Source organism: Scyliorhinus torazame, chromosome 19 (genome assembly GCF_047496885.1).
Source record: "Scyliorhinus torazame isolate Kashiwa2021f chromosome 19, sScyTor2.1, whole genome shotgun sequence".
Taxonomy (NCBI): Eukaryota; Metazoa; Chordata; class Chondrichthyes; order Carcharhiniformes; family Scyliorhinidae; genus Scyliorhinus; species Scyliorhinus torazame.
Genome location: NC_092725.1, coordinates 37635165 through 37658080, shown reverse-complemented (window position 1 = coordinate 37658080; position 22916 = coordinate 37635165). Strand labels below are relative to the sequence as shown.

The following is a 22916-nucleotide window of genomic DNA, read 5'->3' as shown; positions in this document are numbered from 1 at the left end:
TAGAAAAGAGCATCATGGGTTTTGTTTGGGCCGGGAAGACTCCGAGAGTGAGGAAGGGATTCTTACAGCGTAGTAGGGATAGGGGGGGGCTGGCACTACCGAGCCTAAGTGAGTACTATTGGGCCGCTAATATTTCAATGGTGAGTAAGTGGATGGGAGAGGAGGAGGGAGCGGCGTGGAAGAGATTAGAGAGGGCGTCCTGTAGGGGGACTAGCCTGCAGGCTATGGTGACAGCCCCATTGCCGTTCTCACCGAGGAACTACACCACAAGCCCGGTGGTGGTAGCTACACTGAAGATTTGGGGACAGTGGAGACGACATAGGGGAAAGACTGGAGCATTGGGGGGGGTCCCCGATAAGAAACAACCATAGGTTTGCCCCGGGGGGAATGGATGGGGGATATGGAATGTGGCAAAGAGCAGGAATAACGCAACTGAAAGATCTATTTGTGGATGGGAAGTTCGCGAGTCTGGGAGCGCTGACCGAGAAATATGGGTTGCCCCAAGGGAATGCATTCAGGTATATGCAATTGAGGGCTTTTGCGAGGCAACAGGTGAGGGAATTTCCGCAGCTCCCGACACAAGAGGTGCAGGACAGAGTGATCTCAAAGAAATGGGTGGGGGATGGTAAGGTGTCAGATATATATAGGGAAATGAGGGACGAAGGGGAGACTATGGTGGATGAACTAAAAGGGAAATGGGAAGAAGAGCTAGGGGAGGAGATCGAGGAGGGGCTGTGGGCAGATGCCCTAAGCAGGGTAAACTCGTCGTCCTCGTGTGCCAGGCTAAGCCTGATTCAGTTTAAGGTATTACACAGGGCACATATGACTGGAACACGGCTCAGTAAATTTTTTGGGGTGGAGGATAGGTGTGCGAGGTGCTCGAGAAGCCCAGCGAATCATACCCATATGTTTTGGTCATGCCCGGCACTACAGGGGTTTTGGATGGGGGTGACAAAGGCGCTTTCAAAAGTAGTAGGAGTCCGGGTCGAACCAAGCTGGGGGTTGGCTATATTTGGGGTTGCACAAGAGCCGGGAGTGCAGGAGGCGAGAGAGGCCGATGTTTTGGCCTTTGCGTCCCTAGTAGCCCGGCGCAGGATATTGTTAATGTGGAAAGAAGCCAAGCCCCCGGGGGTGGAGACCTGGATAAATGACATGGCGGGGTTCATAAAGCTAGAGCGGATTAATTTCGTCCTAAGGGGGTCGGCTCAAGGGTTCACCAGGCGGTGGCAACCGTTCGTCGAATATCTTGCGGATAGATAGATGGGGGGAAAAAAGAAGGCAGCAGCAGCAGCCCAGGATTTGGGGGGGGGGGGGGGGGGGGGGGGCGGGGGGGGTGTAGCTTGTGACAAGGCAGTTGCCAATTAGGGCTAGTTTTCATTTTTGTTATTTAATATTTATTCATTTTTTGTTTTTTGTTTATGTAAAATAGGTCATTGTGTTGTTATAATGTTGTGTAAAGGATGCACAATGTGCTGTGTTGGTTGACCAAAAATTTTCAATAAAATATTTATTAAAAAAAAAAAAAATCCCTCGCACATCTCTAAACGTTGCCCCTCGCACCTTAAACCTATGGCCCGTAGTAATTGACTTCCACCCTGGGAAAAAGCTTCTGACTATCCACTCTGTCTGTGCCCATAATAATTTTGTAGACTTGTATCAGGTCACCCTTGAACCTCCGTCATTCCAGTGAGAACAACCCGGGTTTATCCAACCTCCCCTCATAGTTAATGCCCTCCATACCAGGCAACATCCTGGTAAACCTCTTCTATACCCTCTCCAAAGCCTCATCATCCTTCTGGTAGTGTGGCGACCAGAATTGAACACCTTAGGCTGGTTTCTCCGATTTTGAGACGAAGTGCTGACGCCGGAGTGGGAACAGTGGTGTTTTACGACAAGAAAAAGGGCGCAACAGCTGCACCGATTCAGCAACTCTAAATGGGCTAGCACCATCGCCACTTGGAATGCAAGCGGTTCCATGCAAAATGGGGCCGGATTTTCCGGGTCCGTGATTGGTGTACATGGCGCACATAAATCCCTACTCTTTATTTCCTCTCTTTTGTAAGGGCCACGAAGAATCCAGCACGAGTTTCAAAGATACAAAGTAATAACATTTATTTACTATAACATATATACATAACAGTAGCAGTAACTTCCCTTGCTACATACTACTTCCTGCTGGTTCCTGAACTGGCCAGCTTTATTTATACTAGGGGTTCACTAGCGGTTTCTCCGCCCCCCTCATTGGGGAAGCTCATACTGCCACAGGATTGTGGGATAGTCATTAGTCCCCAGCCAATGGTAAGTAGGCAGGTTATAACATCCCTCCCCCCCCAAAGTCCAAGGAATCCACCGAAGACCCTGGCGAAGGAGGGCGTCGGACTCGTTTGGCCGCAGGCCGCACACCATTTGCCGGATCCACACCGTTGGATCAGGCGGCGTGTAACGAGACGGAGATCGGCGCTTCCGTGATGAACGGCGCAACGGTTGTACATCCACGGCCCGTGGACCCGAGGATTCCCCCTCTGATGCATCCTGTGTCTCCATCTCGGAGTCAGAGTCTGCTGCCTCCGTCATGTCAGCGTCTCTATCTCCATTCGGTCCCATAACGACCTGCGCAGGCTTCGAGTGAGGCACCAGTGGAAGATTGTGAGGCCTACCTTCCCTTGTCTCTGGTCTCTGCGGCTGTTGAAATGAGCTCCGGGGGCGGGGAATCTTTCGAGGGGATAGTCTTCTGGACCGAACGTGGTCTACATGTTTTCGCTGGAGACGACCCTGGGCTTGCACTTGGTAAGATATAGGGCCCGTTTGGCGAAAGGTTACACCAGGAACCCATTGTGCACCACCAGCAAAATTCCGAACGAACACTGGGTCACCAGGCGCAAACTGCCGAATCGTCCGATGCCGAGAAAAACCCTGTCCCTGCCGTTCTTGTGTGTTCTTGTGTGCAGCGTACCTTTGCGCCAATGTCCGGGAAAACCATACTAAGGCGGGTGCGAAGTCTCTGGCCCATTAGAAGTTCTGCGGGAGTTACCCCAGTCACTGCATGGGGGGTGGTCCTGTACGTAAACAAAAAGCGAGCCAGTCTCGTGTCCATTGATCCGGAAGACTGCTTCTTTAGGCCTCTTTTGAATGTCTGCACTGCGCGCTTTGCCAACCCATTTGAAGCCGGGTGGTAAGGGGCAGTGCGGATATGGCGGATGCCGTTCATCTTCGTGAACCTCGCAAACTCCTCACTCGTGAATGGAGTGCCGTTATCCGTGACCAGCACCTCGGGGAGGCCATGCGTACTAAACGATAAACGCATCTTTTCAATTGTTGCGCTGGACGTTGTCCCCTGCATCTTATGCACCTCTAGCCATTTGGACTGGGCGTCAATTAGTAGAAGGAACATGGATCATTGAAAAGGGCCTGCGAAATCTGCATGCAAGCGTGCCCAAGGCCGCCCTGGCCATTCCCAGTGATGTTGGGGCGCGGCCGGCGGATGCTTCTGATGCTCCTGGCAAATGGAGCAGTTTTGGGCCACCTTCTCAATGTCGGTGTCGAGGCCTGGCCACCAGACATAACTCCGGGCCAACATTTTCATTTTGGTCACGCCTGGATGCCCATTGTGCAAGTCTGTTAGTATCAGCTCCTGGCCTTTTTCCGGGACAATCACACATGTCCCCCACAAGAGGATGCCGTCTTCCACGCTGAATTCTGACAGCTTGGAGGAAAATGCCCGCAACTCGCCTGGGAGCTGTCTATGCTGCCCACCATACAGGACTGTGTGCCGAACCTTTGACAGGACTGGCTCCGTCTGGGTCCATTCACGGATCTGTGATGCCGTGACAGGCAAGGTGTCCATAAAATTTAGGGTTGCAACCACCTCACCGGTCGTGGGGGTCGACATGGGGCCGGTCGATAAAGGCAATTGGCTCAGTGCGTCGGCATTTGCTATCTGCGTACCTGGTTTGTGCTCCAGAGAATACTCGTATGCAGCAAGCAACAAAGCCCAGCGCTGGATCTGTGCAGAAGCAATGGGCGGTATTGGCTTATCCTCTCTGAAAAGTCCCAGCAGGGGCTTATGATCAGTCACGATAGTGAAATGGCGGCCGTACACGTACTGGTGGAAGCGTTTCACCGCAAACACCACTGCCAGGCCCTCCTCCTCGATCTGCGCATACTTTTTCTCCGCTGCAGTCAATGTGCGGGAGGCGAAAGCTATCGGTCGCTCGGCCCCGTTCTCCACCTTGTGGGACAGGACGGCCCCAATACCATATGGGGATGCGTCACATGTGACGAGCAAAGGCTTTCCAGGATCATAGTGGGTTAGTAACCCAGACGACAACAATTGTTGCTTTACCCGCCGGAAAGCGGTTTCTTGCGGCTGACCCCAAACCCAGGTGTGATTTTTCTTTAGCAGAAGGTGCAACGGGGCCAGCGTAGTTGCCAGATTGGGAAGGAACTTCCCGTAATAGTTTACGAGACCGAGAAAAGAACGAAGATGCGAAGTGTCAGTCGGGGTGGGGGCATGTTGAATTGCACGCACCTTCTCTGCGACGGGGTGCAGACCTTCGCGGTCCAACCGATAACCTAGGTAGACTACTTCCTTTGCCTGAAACACGCACTTTGTGCGACGTAAACGGACTCCAGCCTCCGAAAAGCGTCTAAGGACAGCCTCCAGATTTTCCAAATGTTCCTGCTCCGACGTCCCTATAATCAAAACGTCATCTAGGTAGACAGCCACACGTGGTAAACCTCTCAAAATGCCCTCCATAACACGTTGAAAAATAGCGCAGGCAGAGGATAATTCATACAGGCCCCGGTGTGTATTAATCGTTACATATGGTCGGGAGGCAGGGTCCAGCTCCAACTGCAGGTAGGCGTGACTCGTATCTAATTTTGTGAACGAGAGTCCACCTGCAATTTTCGCGTAGAGATCCTCTATGCGAGGCATTGGATATCGGTCGAGTCGGGAAACCGTATTCACTGTAAGTTTATAGTCGCCACACAAGCGAACTGTGGCATCTGGCTTCATTACAGGTACAATTGGTGCTGCCCAGTCAGCAAAACGGACAGGCCTGATAATACCCAAACTCTCCAAACGAGTGAGCTCCCCTTCTACCTTCTCGAGCAAGGCGTAAGGCACTGGGCGCGCCCGGAAATAGCGCGGCGTGGCTCCTGGTTCAACTTGGATACGGGCTACGGCCCCTTTTATTTTCCCCAAACCAGGCTGGAATATATCTGGGTATCGTCCTAGCACCTCAGTCAACCCTTCAGAAACTGTTTGGAGGATGTGCTGCCATTGCAACCGCAAATGGCGCAACCAGTCCCGACCCAACAGGCTGGGCCCATGGCCGCGCACCATGATAAGTGGGAAACGCCCCTCCTAGCGTCCATAGACAACAGGGGTCATTGTAGTTCCTGCAATGTCTAGTGGTTCGCCCGTGTAGGTGGCCAACCTGGCCTGTGAGTCGGTTAATGTAAGGGTCTGTATACCCTGCTTGATGCGGTCGAATGTCCTCTGGGCGATCACGGAGACCGCTGCGCCAGTATCCAACTCCATCTCAAGCGGGTGGCCATTAACCCGTACTGTCACCTTAATAGGGGCCACACGGGGAGCTGCCACACAATGCATCTGCAGGCAGTCGTCCTCCATTTCCACGTCCTCAGGAGTAGTCGCCGCAGGTTCATCCACATGGAAGGTACGGCCTCTGGGCTGGTCCCAGTTACGGCTCCTGGGCTGGTCCCAGTTTCGTTCGGAACGACGGCGCCTCTGGCGCCCCCAGGACCGCCGTCCGCGACGGGGTCGGCGCCTACAAGTCTGACACGGACATGGCTCCTCATCCATTGGCTCTGGAGAAGGCTCCCTTCGGGGAGGAATGTCCGACAGCCACTGGCGTCGGTCCGGACGTTGCCTCGCAGGGGTGCGGGGTGACGTTTTCGGACGGAAGGGATTGCGCCCCAAGGCATGCACTTCCATTCCCTGTAGCTCCTGTACTCCTCGCTCTGCACTCTCTCGGGACAATACTATTTGAATGGCCTGTTGAAAAGTCAATGTTGGCTCCGCTAACAACTTTCTCTGGGTGGCCGCATTGTTAATACCGCAAACCAAACGGTCGCGTAACATTTCTGACAAGGTCTCACATAGTCACAGTACTCCGCAATCCTGCGTAGCCTGGATAGAAAATCGGCAAGGGATTCTCCAGGGGTCCTCTCAGCGGTATTAAACCGGTAACGCTGGACTATCGTGGACGGGGTTGGGTTAAAATGTTGCCCCACTATATTCACAAGTTCATCAAACGTTTTGGTGTCCGGCGCAGCTGGGTACGTAAGGCTCCTAATCACCCCAAACGTATGCGGGCCGCAGGCGGTGAGCAATATGACCACCTGGTGCTCGTTTTCGGTGATATTGTTTGCCCGGAAATAGTAACGCATCCGTTGTGTGTACTGGTTCCAGCTTTCCAGCGCAGCATCAAAAACATCCAAACGTCCATACAGAGGCATGGCATAGTAGAAAACAACTTCCAACCTGTATCCAACAAAAATCCAGGGAGATGGCTTCAGCAGTGTAGACAGCTATTCACTTTAACCTTCGTCGCCAATTTTGTAAGGGCCACGAAGAATCCAGCACGAGTTTTAAGGATACAAAGTAATAACATTTATTTACTATAACATATGTACATAACAGTAGCAGTAACTTCCCTTGCTACATACTCCTTCCTGCTGGTTCCTGAACTGGCCAGCTTTATTTATACTAGGAGTTTACTAGTGGTTTCTCCGCCCCCCTCATTGGGGAAGCTCATACTGCCACAGGATTGTGGGATAGTCATTAGTCCCCAGCCAATGGTAAGTAGGCAGGTTATAACACTCTCTGCCAGCCATAAGACATAGGAGCAGAATTAGGCCACTCGGCCCACCGAGTCTGCTCCACCATTCAATCGTGGATGATATTTTCTCACCCCATTCTCCTGCCTTCTCCCCATAACCCCTGATCCCCCTATTAATCAAGAACCTATCTATCTCTGTCTTGAAGACACTCTGATTTGGCCTCCACAGCCTTCTGCGGCAAAGAGTTCCACAGATTCACCACCATGAAATTCCTCTGAACTTCTGAAGAAATTCCTCCTCATCTCTGTTTTAAATGATCGTCCCTTTAGTCTGAGATGGTGTCCTCTGGTTCTAGTTTCTCCTATGAGTAGAAACATCCTCTCCACGTCCACTCTATCCAGGCCACGCTGTATCCTGTAAGTTTCAATAAGATCCCCCCTCATCCTTCTAAACTTCAAAGAGTACAGACCCAGAGTCTTCAACCGTTCCTCATACGACAAGCTCTTCATTGCAGGGATCATTCTTAATTGCCGAATGAGCCTGCACATTAACCTTAAGAGAATAGTGAACAAGGACTCCCAAGTCCCTTTGCGCTTCTGATTTCTTAAGCATTTCCCCATGGAGAAAATAGTCTATGCCTAAATTCCTCCTTCCAAAAGTGCATAACCTCACCCTTTTCCACATTGTATTTCATTTGCCACTTCATTGCCCATTCTCCAGTTTTCTATCCAACTCAATACATTTCCCCCAATCCCATGCGCTTTAATTTTGCACAATAATCTCTTGTGCAGGACTTTGTCAAATGCCTCCTGAAAGTCCAAATATACCACATCGACTGGCTACCTCTTGTCAACTGTACTGGTTACACTTTCAAAGAATTCCAACAGATTTGTCAAGCATAATTTACCCTTAATAAATCCATGCTGACTCTGACTGATCCTGCTTTCTAAATGTTCCGCTATAAAGTCCTTGATAATGAATTCAAGCATTTTCCCCACGACCGATGTTAGGCTTAATTCCCTGCTTTCTCTCTACCTCCCTTTTTGAATATCGGAGTGACGTGAGCTACCCTCCAATCTGCAGGGACAGTTCCAGAGTCTATAGCATCCCGGAAGATGACCACCAATGCATCCTCTATTTCCAGAGCCACCTTCTTAAGCACTCTGGGATGCAGATTCTCAGGCCCAGGGGATTTATCCGTCTTCGATCCCATCAATTTACCCAGCACCATTTCTCTACTAATGTCGATCTCCCTCAGTTCTTATCTCTTGGCAGAGAGGAAACAAAGAGTAGAGATTAATGGGTCCTTTTCAAATTTGCAGGCAGTAACTAGTGGGGTACCACAGGGATCGGCGCTGGGACCGCAGCTATTCATAATATACATTAATGATTTGGATAAATGATTTGGAGGAGAGGTTGAGTAGACTGGGACTGTACTCGTTGGAATTTAGAAAGATCTTATAGAAACATATAAGATTATGAAGGGAATAGATAGGATAGATGCGGGCAGGTTGTTTCCACTGGCGGGTGTGTAGAGGGTTCCATCTCTGCTACTCCACTACTGGGCCGATATCTGGGGTTTGAGTATCTGTGTGTGTCTCTCTCCAGCTAGCACTGAAACTTCAGCGGCCAGGGGATGCCGCACTGGGACACCTCCACGGGAGAGAGCACTGAATCAAGCCTGCCGTTTATCCCTAACGGACACAACGTAAAATCTTATTGTTACACAAGTTTAGCAATGGCACAAAACACAAATCAAGTCCCCTTCCCCAAAGCCTCAACCACTATCAAAGTCAAGGGAGTTTCGTAAGCTGCTGCAGGGTACTTACGGTCACAGGCTGCGAGAAGTCAAGTCAAAGGTGGAGAGGTCAAGCCAAGAGCCCCTCAATCGAAACACAGCCCCTTTTATATCCGTTTTACCTGGCTTTTTCCTGTGTTCGGCCAGCCCCTTTTGCATTGAATCCATAAGGTTTAAAGTTCCCGCTGGTCCTGCCCCCTTTGAGCCGGTCAGACCTGTCCAGATGGGAGTACCTCCCCTAGGTCCGCCTCCAGTCTGCTTTTTGAGATAATGAGGTTGAGCTCCCTTGTGAAGATTTTCAAAGTCTTCCATCTGCTCCGGAGATCGCTGCTATGTTGATGGGGTGTTTGTAAATACCTATGCCACTACTCGGCTCAGCGGACCAAGCCTGCTGGGAAATTTGGTTACGTTCCCTTGGCTGAAAAGTGTCCAGTTTACAGTCTCTGGGTTTTATTCTTGGGCAGTCCAAAAAGGGCCGAATTGCCCGAAAACCTTACAGATGCCCCTTCGATACGTCCCTACCTGCTTGGACCGTATCGACACAGGTGAAGGGCAATCATTTCCTTTTGTGTGGACCGTAGGCCCCCCCTCAACAACATGCGAAACTTCAAGTCCCAAGACAGTTCCCTTAATCTAGGCTACCCCTAATTTCATTGAAAGGGAAAGACAAGACCATACTTAATTTAAACACACAGTAACATACACACATTTCACCGGAACCCCAAACGTAAGGGTCCCTGTACATATATCACAATCAAGTAACTGAAACCCGCGAATCCATACAACTATTTACATTTGAATCTCTTTATTTCACTAAGGATCCTCCTTTCTGGGCTGCACTTCGCTTCTTCCCGTTGAAGGCTCTTCATTTTCCTTCGTCGTCGATACCTGCAGCTGAGAGGTTCAGTACAACTGAGGCGACAGCATAATGTACCCCCTGGTACAACATTTTCTTTGTGGGGACAAACACTAAACCATTCTCAGGCCCCCTGGTGGTGATCGGACAGTTGTGAGGGTCGATTGGTTGGGCTGTGGGCAGGGGTCTCTTTACCTGAACCAGCAGTTCGGTAGCTTTTACAGTCATCCCTTCCCTGGGCGTTACACATCCCTGCCCACTGCGGTCAATTCATCCCGTTCCCTGGGTTCTGCCACCACCTAACAAAAGTGATCGATGCCCCTTGTGGACATGCCTTGGTAGACCCCCATAAACACAAATAAATGCCCTGGTCAGAAGCCCACCACTTATCCCAGCAAACGGTGATCCTACCCGGTGACCCCGTGATGGTCCGGTAGGTGTTGTTGTCCAGGCGTTCCCAGTCCGAGGACCGATCCCTCATGTCCAGGCTCAGCTTCCTGAGCCACCACCATCTCCCCAAAGGAACGTCCCCCTTACAGGTTAAACACACCCGCCTGCCTTCAGTCACCCTAACCCGGTCAGTCGCCACCTGCATCTCCTCGCAGAGTACAGAGGCCTCTCCATAGGTGAAGCTCTGGTGGCTGGAGTACCTGGTCGAGTTCGACCCCAGCCATCCAGGCCACCTCCCCAGGTGTGAGTAGCGGGTCTGCTCTGTGGCCACCTGGTCTCCCTGTCCGGTAGTGACAAGAGGGGCTCTGCCGCCAGAGCACCCATAGACGAAGGACTCTTCTGTCTCGCCTCTGCGGAGTTCTCCCGGTCCCACCATCGCCAAGATTATCAGCAAGCTCCACATCGTCGGGTGCCCCATCTGTAAAACAGACAAAACACATCCTTGCCTCTACAGAACTACCTACCTCAAAGTGCATGGCTTCTATCCAGCGGCAGCAGCAGCTCCCGCTTTGAAGTTGGGAAATCAACATGAAATTGCCGCAGCCTGTCTGTGGTTCTGTGTCCACAGCCCGGCTCCACTAGGGTCCTAGTGCCTGCTGCTCATTCATTATATCACTGCATTATGCGCTTCTGTGATCCCACGATCCTAAATAACCCACACACCACTAAACACTAATTAGAACTAACAGGGGAAAATGCTATATACAATGCCACCCGTCTCCGGGTGGCCAAATTAAAACTGGACCCCGCTATACTGGGGCTGTTCACCTGTTTGGACCAACAGCTCGGGCCAGACCTTCCCCTCCCGGGGGTCCGGACTGCCCCTTGCCTCTCCTTCCCCAAAGGGGTTCGGGGATCCCTTTCTGCGCCCTCTGGAGACTGGGCTACCTGTGGCAGCACTGGATAATGTCCTACATCCCTCACCGTTCCCTTCTACTGGGGACCATCTTACCGGGGGCTTGGAGACCCGATTGCTCCTTCGTCCCCTGGATGGTTCCCACGCCCAAGGTGATACCTCCCTCTCCTCTGCCTCCCTAGCCTCTATACTAAGACAGGCCACCTGACCCACAGGTAATGGCTTGGGAATCGTTACTGTCCCTGGGCTGGGTGCTTGCAGCACTGTCGGTTTCTTTGGGACTGCCCTTTCGGGACAGCACCTTGTCACCGGTTGTGTGACCGTGGAGTCAGGGACCTCCCCCACCGTCGTTAATTCTACGGGGGGTTTCTCCACTACCACCCCCAGTCTTCCCCCCACCTTGCTCTTTCTTGCCCTTATGGGGTGGAACAATTTAAATTGACTGATGTGGCGTTCGCATGGGTCCCACCTTAAGGGATTTAAACTGCAAATAGCCGCTGAGGCAGCCTCCAGAATGGGACCCTGCACCTGGACCGGACCAGGATCTGGGGCTAGAACTACCACTGCGCTCCCTTTTTCCTGAGGCTGCTCCCTGGGTAGTCATACGGGTTCTTGTGGTGTGGGTGCGGGCAGGTCCTGGCCCGTTGTCATTGCCACCTGTCCCGACCCAGCTGCTAGGCTCTGCAAAAAGGCTAAAAGTTTTTTTAAATCGATGGTTTCCGGGGCAGCTGCTCCTGCCGCCGGGGTCTGACTCTCTACTACGGGAGCCCTCTCCTCCTTGCTAGGGTTCTCACACTCCCTCTTGAAATGCCCGGCCTTACCACACCCGTAGCATACCGGTTTCTTGTCGGAGGTCCGGGTGCCCTCATGCTTCCACTCTCTCTTAGGGGGTGCTGGCGCGATTTCACGCACTTTACCCTTAAGGAGCTTTTCCTCACTCCTCTCCCCATTGCGGTATGCGAGGGTGAGTTTCCTAAGGACCTCTGCCTCATTAAGGGCCGGGGTCTGCGGGTCGAACCAGTGTTCGGCTTTTGCCCTAACGTTAGGGAGACAGTTGGCTACTAGGGTCTTTAGCTGTTCTCTCCCCTAAATTCTGTCTATCCGCGGGAACCCCGCATGCCTCCACATAGACAACCCACAGCCTGTCTGCGAACATAGTGGGAGATTCCCCTGGTTGCTGCTTGGTTTCCCCCACCCTCATGAAAGGGCTCCCCAGATTCAAACCCATTGCCTCCAGCACAGCAGTCTGTGCTGCCGCCCATGTGTCAGGTCTTCCCCCATTCCCGGAGGTCACTGCCCTGCACCTAGGGTCATCAGGAGCATCCTTACCTGCTCCCCCTCGTCGCAGTCATTAATGCTGGCTGCCTGCTCCACCTCCATAAAATGAAGCGACGGATCCCCTTTCGGAGTTAGCCTGGGAACGTGGGCCACCATCCCCCTGAGCGCGGATGCCCCATGAGGAATGATAATGTCGCCCTCAACCAGTCCCCTATTTGCCAGCCCCGCTGGGGGACCATACCTTCTCTGCCTGACAGGGCACATCTGCCCTACCTGGGGTTCCTGCTCCTCCGCCTCCCCGGCGTCCAGCTCTCCTGCCCCGTTGGGTAGCCCCCCTGTCCCCGGGCTAACTACCCATATAGGAGACGCCGCTATCTGGGGATACACCACTGACCCCCCTTGGACCTACCCCTGACCGGGCGGTCCGATCCCCCCCGCCGACCCGGACACAATCCCGGCGCCTCAGGAGGCGGTCTATTCCCCTTGGCCTTTGGGGAATCATCCGCTGCGAGGAGCACCTTGCCCCTTGGGAACCCCCCTGGACCTACCAGGTGTACCTGTCCCCTGACCTTGGACAAGGTCTCCTCCAACTCTGTTATCCGTGCCTGGCACGGCCCGTGAGCACAGTCCCCTACTTCCTCGCGAGCCACTCGGCATGCTGCCTGGATGTCCCGGTACTTCCCCTCCAGCTTCCTACACTGCTCTGTACTCCGAGCACAGAGTTCCTGGAGCCTCCATTCCTTTGCCTTACCCTCCACTATCTGGCAGTGGAGATATTCCTTCTCGCACCGGTTAGACTCGCTTTCCTGTAGGCTGCCCTGTTTAATTTCTGCCAATTCCTCCCGCAGTCGTTCCGCTGCGCTAGCGCTGTCCCCTGCGCTGGCCCTGACTTCTCCCAACTCCTGCTCTAATTCTTCCACCCTTCGCTCTGTTTTGGCTACCTGCTGGGACAAGCAGACCAGCCACACTGCCTTCTCCAAGTGCCTTTTGTGCGCCTTACTTTCTGTCCATGCGGCCGCCGCCATTACGGGTCGCTCCGCATTGATTAATTCTGAGAGCCAAGGTTTGGTGAGGTTGACCTTTTGCCACATATATGAGGAGATTCTCTCCTCCATTTTACTTTGTTCCCTCACCCCCTCTGCCAAGTCACATACTCCAAACCACCGGGGTCCTGCCGCGGTCGCCATTGTAGAGGGTTCCATCTCTGCTACTCCACTACTGGGCCGATATCTGGGGTTTGAGTATCTGTGTGTGTCTCTCTCCAGCTGGCACTGAAACTTCAGAGGCCAGGGGATGCCGCACTGGGACACCTCCACGGGAGAGAGCACTGAATCAAGCCTGCCGTTTATCCCTAACCGGAAGCCTGAGGCTTATATCACACAGATATCCAGACCCCCACCAATGCCCAGGTGATTCTCTCTCTTGCCGGTGGTACAACACCAACCCAGTTCCTACTTCGCTGGAGTAGCTTTCCCAAGAGAGAGAATAAGACACTGCTGTTTATTACCTAACCAGCAGCCTGTCCTGAGTGAACGGTTTCGAAGCGTTCAAGATGACCCTAGATTCTCGACCCCGGAATTAAGGTGAGGAATATCTTAACAATGACTTGGTCAGAGATCGCTGGTGAGAGATTGAAGAATTGAAACGACTCCAATTATCAGCAAATCGAGGTTTATTGCAAAACCCAGGTCAAAATCATCAAACAGAAGAAATTATAATAAAATCTTAAGCTCTAACACAAACTAAGTCTATTCAAGAAGTACTATAACGGACACAACGTAAAATCTTATTGTTACACAAGTTTAGCAATGGCACAAAACACAAATCAAGTCCCCTTCCCCAAAGCCTCAACCACTATCAAAGTCAAGGGAGTTTCGTAAGCTGCTGCAGGGTACTTACGGTCACAGGCTGCGAGAAGTCAAGTCAAAGGTGGAGAGGTCAAGCCAAGAGCCCCTCAATCGAAACACAGCCCCTTTTATATCCGTTTTACCTGGCTTTTTCCTGTGTTCGGCCAGCCCCTTTTGCATTGAATCCATAAGGTTTAAAGTTCCCGCTGGTCCTGCCCCCTTTGAGCCGGTCAGACCTGTCCAGATGGGAGTACCTCCCCTAGGTCCGCCTCCAGTCTGCTTTTTGAGATAATGAGGTTGAGCTCCCTTGTGAAGATTTTCAAAGTCTTCCATCTGCTCCGGAGATCGCTGCTATGTTGATGGGGTGTTGATTGGATTCTGCTCTGGTGGAGGCCAAGTCATTTACATCTGCATGGGGCTATGACCATCCCATTGTCCTGCTTGCAGGCAGGCCCCTTGTGTATTCCCGTGCCCCTTTGTCTGTGTTTTAATCTTATCTAGTTGTCTGGCTCCTTCTTCCTTGTAGCTCCTGGGGGGGGGGGTTTGTAAATACCTATGCCACTACTCGGCTCAGCGGACCAAGCCTGCTGGGAAATTTGGTTACGTTCCCTTGGCTGAAAAGTGTCCAGTTTACAGTCTCTGGGTTTTATTCTTGGGCAGTCCAAAAAGGGCCGAATTGCCCGAAAACCTTACAGGTGAAAGCAGAACTAGGGGGCATAGCCTCAAAATAAGGGGAAGTAGATTTAGGACTGAGTTTAGGAGGAACCTCTTCACCCAAAGGGTTGTGAATCTATGGAATTCCTTGCCCAGTGAAGCAGTAGAGGCTCCTTCATTAAATATTTTTAAGATAAAGATAGATAGTTTTTTGAAGAATAAAGGGATTAAGGGTTATGCTGTTCGGGCTGGAAAGTGGAACTGAGTCCACAAAAGATCAGCCATGATCTCATTGAATGGTGGAGCAGGCTCGAGGGGCCAGATGGCCTACTCATGAAATGAAATGAAATGAAAATCGCTTATTGTCACAAGTAGGCTTCAATGAAGTTACTGTGAAAAGCCCCTAGTCGCCACATTCCGGCGCCTGTTCGGGGAGGCTGTTACGGGAATTGAACCGTGCTGCTGGCCTGCCTTGGTCTGCTTTCAAAGCCAGCGATTTAGCCCTGTGCTAAACAGCCCCTGTGCTAAACAGCTCCTGCTCCTAGTTCTTATGTTCTTATGTGCAGCAGGCAGTAAAGAAGGCTAAAGGTATGTTGGCTTTCATTGCGAGAAGTTTTGGGTATAGCAGCAGGGATGTGTTGCTGCAGAGCCTTGGTGGGGCCACACCTGGAGTATTGTGTGGAGTTTTGGTCTCCTTGTCTGAGGAAGGATGTTCTTGCTCTCGAGGGAGTGCAGCAAAAGTTTACCAGACTGATTCCAGGGATGGCGGGACTGTCATATGAGGACTGTCATATGACTCTCGCTGGAGTTCAGAAGAATGTCGGGGGAACTGATAGAGACTTATAAAATGTTAACAGGACTAGACAGTGTAGATGCAGGGAAGATGTTCCCAATGATGGGTGTGTCCAGAACCAGGGGATCACAGTCTGAGGATTTCGGACAGCGATAAGGAGACATTTCTTCACTCAAAGAATGGTGAGCCTGTGGAATTCATTACCACAGGAAGTAGTTGATGCTAAAACTTTGAATATATTCAAGAGGCGGCTGGATATAGCACTTGGGGAGAATGGGATCAAAGACTGTGGGGTGAAAGCAGGATTAGGCTATTGAGTTGGATGATCAGCCATGATCATGTGAATGGCGGAGCAGGATCGAAGGGCCAAAAGGCCTCCTCCTGCTCCTATCTTCTATGTATCTCTGTATGTCACCTCTCCCTGCGTGTTTTTCCTCTGTGTCTTACTGCCCTATTCTCTGGTTCCCCCTCAGTTATTTCACCTACTGACCTATTGCTCCGGTTCCCAACACCCTGCTACACAAGTTTAAACCCTAGCAAACCTCATGGGCAGGATATTTATGCCCCTCCAGTTTAGATGGAACTCGCCCTCCTTGGTCCAGATATCTGAAACCCTCGCTCCTACACCAGCTGTTTGCCCACGTGTTCAGGTGAACTACCTTCCTATTTTTAGCCTCACTGGCATGTAGCACAGGGAGTAATCTAGAGATTACATACCTCAAGGTCCTGTTTTTAACTTTCTACCTAACTCCCTGAACTCCTGCTGCAGGACTTTGTCACTCTTCCTGCCTATGTCGTTGGTACCAGTATGTACCACGACCTCCTGCCCATTCAGACATATCTGGGCCCTGGCACCAGGGAGGCAACATACCATCCTGGAGTCTCTTTCACTCCCACAGAAGTGCCTATCTGTGCCTCTGACTATGGAGTCCCCTCTTCTTCGCTTTGTCCCTCCCTGCTTAACAACAGAGCCAGCCGTGGTGTCACTGCTCTGGCTGCTGCTGCTGCTGTTTTCCCCTAATAGGCCATCTTCTCCAACAGTATCCAAAGCAATATGCTTGTTAGAGAGGGGGACAGTGACAGGGGATTCCTGCACCTTGCGTGTAACCACATCTCTACTACTGCCTATGATGCTTTCCGCCACCACCATGCTCCAACCGATCCATGTGGTCTGTGAGGAACTGCAATTCGATTTACTTCCTGCAGATGTACTTGTCCGGAATGCTGGGAGCTTCACAGACCTCCCACATCTCACAAGTGAAGCACTTTACCCCTCTAACTGCCATTTCTAGAACTAATTAATAAATTAATTTTAAAATAGTTCTTTTAGTTACAGCTATTTAGACACGGTCCCGAATATCAGCCACTCACCAACCAATCAGCTTATTGCTTTCCTGTGATGTCACTTGATTTTTTTTTCTTGAATTCCAGTGCGCTGTTTGAACAGCTCAAGCGAAAGCTGTCCCGCGCAGGTCCGATGCTCTCTCCTCCCGAAGTTAACAGCTTCTCCCAATGGCCTTTCATCCATTGTAAGGTCAGATGTAGGGATGTTTGCTGATGGTTGCACCATGTTCAGCACCACTTGTGACTCATCAAAGACTGTAGCAGTCCGTGTCCAAATAAAACAAGCCTGAGCAGTGTTCAGATTTGTGCTGATAAGGTTTGGTGCAAGTAACGTTTGCACCACACGAGCCAGAAATGACTTTCTAGCAAGAGAGACTCTTAACTATCTCCTCTTGACATTCAGTGGCATTATCATCTGTCAACATCCTGGGTGTCACCACCCAAAATTGAACTGGACCAGCCAGATAAATACTCTGGTTGCAAGAGCAGGTCAGTGGCTAGGTATTCTGAGGCAAGTAACTCACCTAACTCTCAAAGGAATGTCCAGAGTCGACAAGGCGCAAGTCAGGAATGTGATGGAATACTCTCCACCTGTCTGGATGAGTGCAGCTCCAACAACACTCAATAAGCTTGACATCACCTGGGACAAAGCAGATGAGTCTTGCTGAGTGTAAGGTCCACCACTAAGGGGGTGGGGAGCCCGAGGACATTCATGATTGAGTTCTATATAAAGTCGGCCAGGTATGGTACCGACAATACAGACCCGGCTGGGATCAGTTGTATATGGTAAATAAACCAAAGTTGCATTTTGCCAACTCGGTTTGTACTCATTTGTGGCCTACTAAAGCTAGCTTTGCTCCCTCCCAGTAAAGAAAAGCTTTTTGAAGATAAATATGTGGCTTGTGGATCTGTTTGTAATAATAATAATCTTTAGTGTCACAAGTAGGCTTACATTAACACTGCAATGAAGTTACTGTGAAAATCCCCTAGTCGCCACATTCTGGCACCTGTTCGGGTTCACAGAGGGAGAATTCAGAATGTCTAATTCACCGAACAAGCACGTCTTTCGGGAATGGAGGAAACCGGAGCACCCAGAGGAAACCCACGCAGACATGGGGAGGATGTGCAGACTCCGCACAGACAGTGACCCAAGCCGGAATCGAACCTGGGACCCTGGCTCTGTGAATTAGTTTCTCTTCAGTCCGGATGAAATGATCAATCGAACACTAAGTTACTTCAACATATGTTTATTTCTCGGCCAGAGCTAAAACCACTATCTCTGAGAGTTACAACAGTAAGCCAAAGTCAATACATCTAGTAAAAGTTTCCTACATTTTGACACTGGTTCATTTCTGAGAACAGCCCCCTCGCATTCTGTCTGTGCTTTCAGCTCAATTATAATGATCTTTAAAGCTAGCAACCATTCCCAAGGCCGTTACTACAATTTGTCTGGTACAATAGAACAAGTGATTACAGCTTGCTACCAAAAAGCCTGTCTTGACATTCCTGCACACAAAGCTTTATCTAACATTTTGTTTTCCCATAAAGTTCCAATCCATCTTGAGCCAAACTCTCATTTATCCATCTTGAGCCAAACTCTCAGCACTGTGAAGCAACAGTGCTAACCACTGAGCTACCATGCCGTCCAAAAATTACATCCCGAGCCAGCCAGGAGTCGAACCATGAAAATTGTTGTTTGTTTTTTGAATGTTTTTAATTAATACTAACCATGGTTGGCTGCTCAGCCATGAGGCCAGCTGTGGTTCCAGCCCTTTGGGATACGGTACATTGATCTGTTCTAAGCATACTACTTTAGACACCATCAGGGCTATCAGTGATGTTGATCTGTTGTTTGTTCTACAGTTGAGCCTAATAAGCAGGAAGCTGTTGAGGATAGCAGTGAATTGGTGAATCGTGAAGGAAGGAACTTACTTGGAACAGCAGCCAAACTATCAGAAGAGGTCAGACCCTAGTATCATGTGTGGATTTGAATGTTTGGGAATCACTGTCTTGCATAGCGAGCATCCATTTGTATTTGTGCGATTAGAAAGTGATATTTATTGGAACCACTGAACCTTTTGCTTATTGATAATTTATTTAGTTAGATACCCCGACCCAACATTTCTTCTAAACTATGCGCGCAACCTGAAAGTTCCTGCATAGCCTGTGCATAAGTCTGCCCTTTTAAATTACTCCATGTGTGCAGCTACACATAAAATATTTAAAAGCCTCCATATTGTACCTCAAAGTCAGGCAGTGAAGGATAGGAATGGAGCTCAAACTTTTAAAGCTTTTATTCACAAACACGTTTGAAACTATTTTTGAATAAATTTAGAATACATAATTAATTTTTTCCAATTAAGGGGCAAATTAGTTTGGCCAATCCACCTACCCCGCACATAGAACATAGAACACAACAGCACAGAACAGGCCCTTTGGCCCTCGATGTTGTGCCGAGCATTGTCCGAAACCAAGATCAAGCTATCCCACTCCCTGTCATTCTGGTGTGCTCCATGTGCCTATCCAATAACCGCTTGAAAGTTCCTAAAGTGTCCGACTCCACTATCACAGCAGGCCGTCCATTCCACACCCTAACCACTCTCTGAGAAAAGAACCTGCCTTGGATATCCCTCCTATATCTCCCATCCGAATCTTATAGTTATGCCCCCTTGTAACAGCTACATCCACCCGGGGAAATTGTTCCTGAACGTCCACTCTATCTATCCCCCTCATTATCTTATGAACCTCTATTAAACCCTAACCCTAATCCTCCTCCGCTCCAAAGAGAAAAGCCCTAGCTCCCTCAACCTTTCCTCATAAGACCTATCCTGCAAACCAGGCAGCATCCTGGTAAATCTCCTTTGCACCCTTTCCAATGCTTCCACATCTTTCCTATAATGAGGTGACCAGAACGGCACACAATACTCCAAATGTGGTCTCACCGGGGTCATGCAGCATAACCCCGCAGCTCTTAAACTCAAGCCCCCTGTTAATAAACGCTAACACACTATAAGCCTTCTTCACGGCTCTGCCCACTTGAGTGGCAACTTTCAGAGATCTGTAGACATGAACCACAATATCTCTCTGTTCCTCCACATTCCTCAGAACCCTGCCGTTGACCCAGTAATCCGCATTCAAATTTTTTCACCCAAAATGAATCACCTCACACTTATCAGGATTAAACTCCATCTGCCATTTTTCGGCCCAGCTCTGCATCCTATCTATGCCTCTTTGCAGCCTAAAACACCCCTCCACCTCACCCACTACTCCACCAATCTTGGTGTCATCAGGGGCAGCACAATTGCTTCACAGCTCCAGGGTCCCAGGTTCGATTCCGGCTTGGGTCACTGTCTGTGCGGAGTCTGCACATCCTCCCCGTGTGTGCGTGTGTTTCCTCCGGGTGCTCCGGTTTCCTCCCACAGTCCAAAGATGTGCAGGTTAGGTGGATTGGCCATGATAAATTGTCCTTAGTGTCCAAACTTGCCCTTACTGTTGAGTGGGGTTACTGGGTTATGGGGATCGGGTGGAGGTGTTGCCCTTGGGTAGGGTGCTCTTTCCAAGAGCCGGTGCAGTCTCGATGGGCCGAATGGCCTCCTTCTGCACTGTAAATTCTATGTTAATCAGCAAATTTACTGACCCACCCTTCAGCCCCCTCCTCCAAGTCATTGATAAAAATCACAAATAGCAGAGGACCCATCACTGATCCCTGTGGTACACCGCTGGTAACTGGTCTCCAGTCTGAAAATTTTCCATCCACCACCCTCTGTCTAGCCAGTTACTTATCCAATTGGCCAAATTTCCCTCTATCCCACACCTCCTTACTTTCTTCATGAGCCGACCATGGGGAACCTTATCAAATGCCTTACTAGAATCCATGTATACGACATCAACTGCTCTACCTTCATCTACACACTTAGTTACCTCCTTAAAGAATTCAATCAAATTTGTGAGGCAAGACTTACCCTTCACGAATCCGTGTTGACTATCCCGGATTAAGCTGCATCTTTCCAAATGGTCATAAATCCTATCCTTCAGGACCTTTTCCATTATCTTCCCGACCACCGAAGTAAGACTAACTGGCCTATAATTACCAGGGTCATTCCTATTCCCTTTCTTGAACAGAGGAACAACATTCGCCACTCTCCAGTCCTCTGGCACTATCCCCGTGGACAGCGAGGACCCAAAGATCAAAGCCAATGGCTCTGCGATCTCATCCCTTGCCTCCCAAAGAATCCTTGGGTATATCCCATCTGGCCCGGGGGACTTGTCGACCCTCAGGTTTTTCAAAATTGCTAATACATCCTTCCTCAGAACATCTACTTCCTCCAGCCTACCCGCCCGAATCACACACTCAACCTCAAAAACATGGCCCCTCTCCTTTGTGAACACTGAAGAAAAGTATTCATTCAACGCCTCTCCTATTTCTTCTGACTCCATGCACAAGTTCCCACTACTGTCCTTGACCGACCCTACCCTCACCCTGGTCATTCTTTGATTTCTCACATAAGAGTAAAAAGCCTTGGGGTATTCCTTGATCCGACCCACCAAGGACTTCTCATGCCCCCTCCTAGCTCTCCTGAGCCCTTTTTTCAGCTCATTACTTGCTACCTTGTAACCCTCAAGCGACCCTACTGAACCTTGTTTTCTCATCCTTACATACTCTTCCTTTTTCCTCTTGACAAGACTTTCAACTTCTTTTGTGAACCATGGTTCCCTCACACGGCCATTTCCTCCCTGCCTGACAGGGACTTGCCGATCAAGGACATGCAGTATTTGTTCCTTGAACAAGCTCCACTTTTCATTTGTGCCTTTCCCTGACAGTTTCTGTTCCCATCTTATGCTCCCTAATTCTTGCCTAATCGCATCATAATTACCCCTCCCCTAATTATAAACCTTGCCCTGACGTATGGCCCTATCCTTCTCCATTGCAATAGTGAAAGACACCGAATTGTGGTCACGATCTCCAAAGTGGTCTCCCACAAAGAAATCTAACACTTGGCCCGGTTCATTACCAAGTACCAAATCCAATGTGGCCCCCCCCTCTTGTCGGCCGATCCACGTATTGTGTCAGGAAACCCTCCTGCACACATTGTACAAAAACTGCCCCATCCGAACTGTTCGACCTATAGAGGTTCCAATCAATATTTGGACAGTTAAAGTCACCTATGACAACTACCCTGAGACCTCCACACCTATCCGTAATGTTTTGCAATTTCTTCCTCCACATCTCTGCTACTATTGGGGGGCCTATAGAAAACTCCTAACAATGTGACCGCTCCTTTCCTATTTCTAACTTCGGCCCATATTACCACAGATGGCAGATCCCCTTCAAACTGCCTTTCTGCAGCCGTTAAACTATCCTGGATTAACAATGCTACTCCTCCACCTCTTTTACCACCTTCCCTACTCTGACTGAAACATCTATACCCCGGGACTTCCAACAACCATTCCTGTCCCTGTTCTAACCATGTCTCCGTAATGGCCACAACATCGTAGTCCCAAGTACCAACCACGCTCCAAGTTCACCTACCTTATTCCGGATGCTCCTTGCATTGAAGTAGACACACTTCAACCCACCTTTCTGTCTGCTGGGACACTCCTGCGACCTTGATACCCTCCTCAGTACCTCACTACTCTCGACACTGGCTTCTGGAACACAACTCGTTTTCCCAGCCCCCTGACAAATTAGTTTAAACCCCCCCCCCCCCCCCGAAGAGCCGTAGCAAATTTCCCTCCCAGGATATTGGTGCCCCTCTGGTTCAGGTGCAAACCGTCCTGTCTGTACAGGTTCCACCTTAGAACATAGAAAAATACAGCACAGAACAGGCCCTTCGGCCCACGATGTTGTGCCAAACCTTTGTCCGAGATTAATCATTGAATTTACAGTGCAGAAGGAGGCCATTCGGCTCTTGGAAAGAGCACCCTACCCAAAGTCAACACCTCCACCCAACACTAAGGGCAATTTTGGACACTAAGGGCAATTTATCATGGCCAATCCACCTAACCTGCACATCTTTGGACTGTGGGAGGAAACCGGAGCACCCGGAGGAAACCCACGCAGACACGGGGAGGATGTGCAGACTCCGCACAGACAGTGGCTCAAGCCGGAATCGAACCTGGGACCCTGGAGCTGTGAAGCAATTGTGCTGTCCAGAATGCTACCGTGCTGCCCTTAGAACAAATAAATCTACACTATATAATTTTACCGTAATCCATGTACCTACCCAATA

At 50.2% G+C, this 22916-nt stretch overlaps 1 protein-coding gene across 4 annotated transcripts in view; it reads left to right on the top strand.

The window, feature by feature from the left end:
• LOC140396088 (lysine-specific demethylase 7B-like) overlaps nt 1-22916 on the top strand; it is a 450094-nt gene that overhangs the window by 397976 nt on the left and 29202 nt on the right. For 3 of the 4 annotated variants that reach the window (XM_072484188.1, XM_072484187.1, XM_072484191.1), the window contains one exon: nt 18550-18647. The exons of the other annotated variant lie outside the window; for it this stretch is intronic. In XM_072484188.1, the coding sequence (XP_072340289.1) occupies nt 18550-18647 (98 nt within the window). The remainder of the gene's footprint in view (nt 1-18549; nt 18648-22916) is intronic. 4 annotated transcript variants of the gene reach the window in all.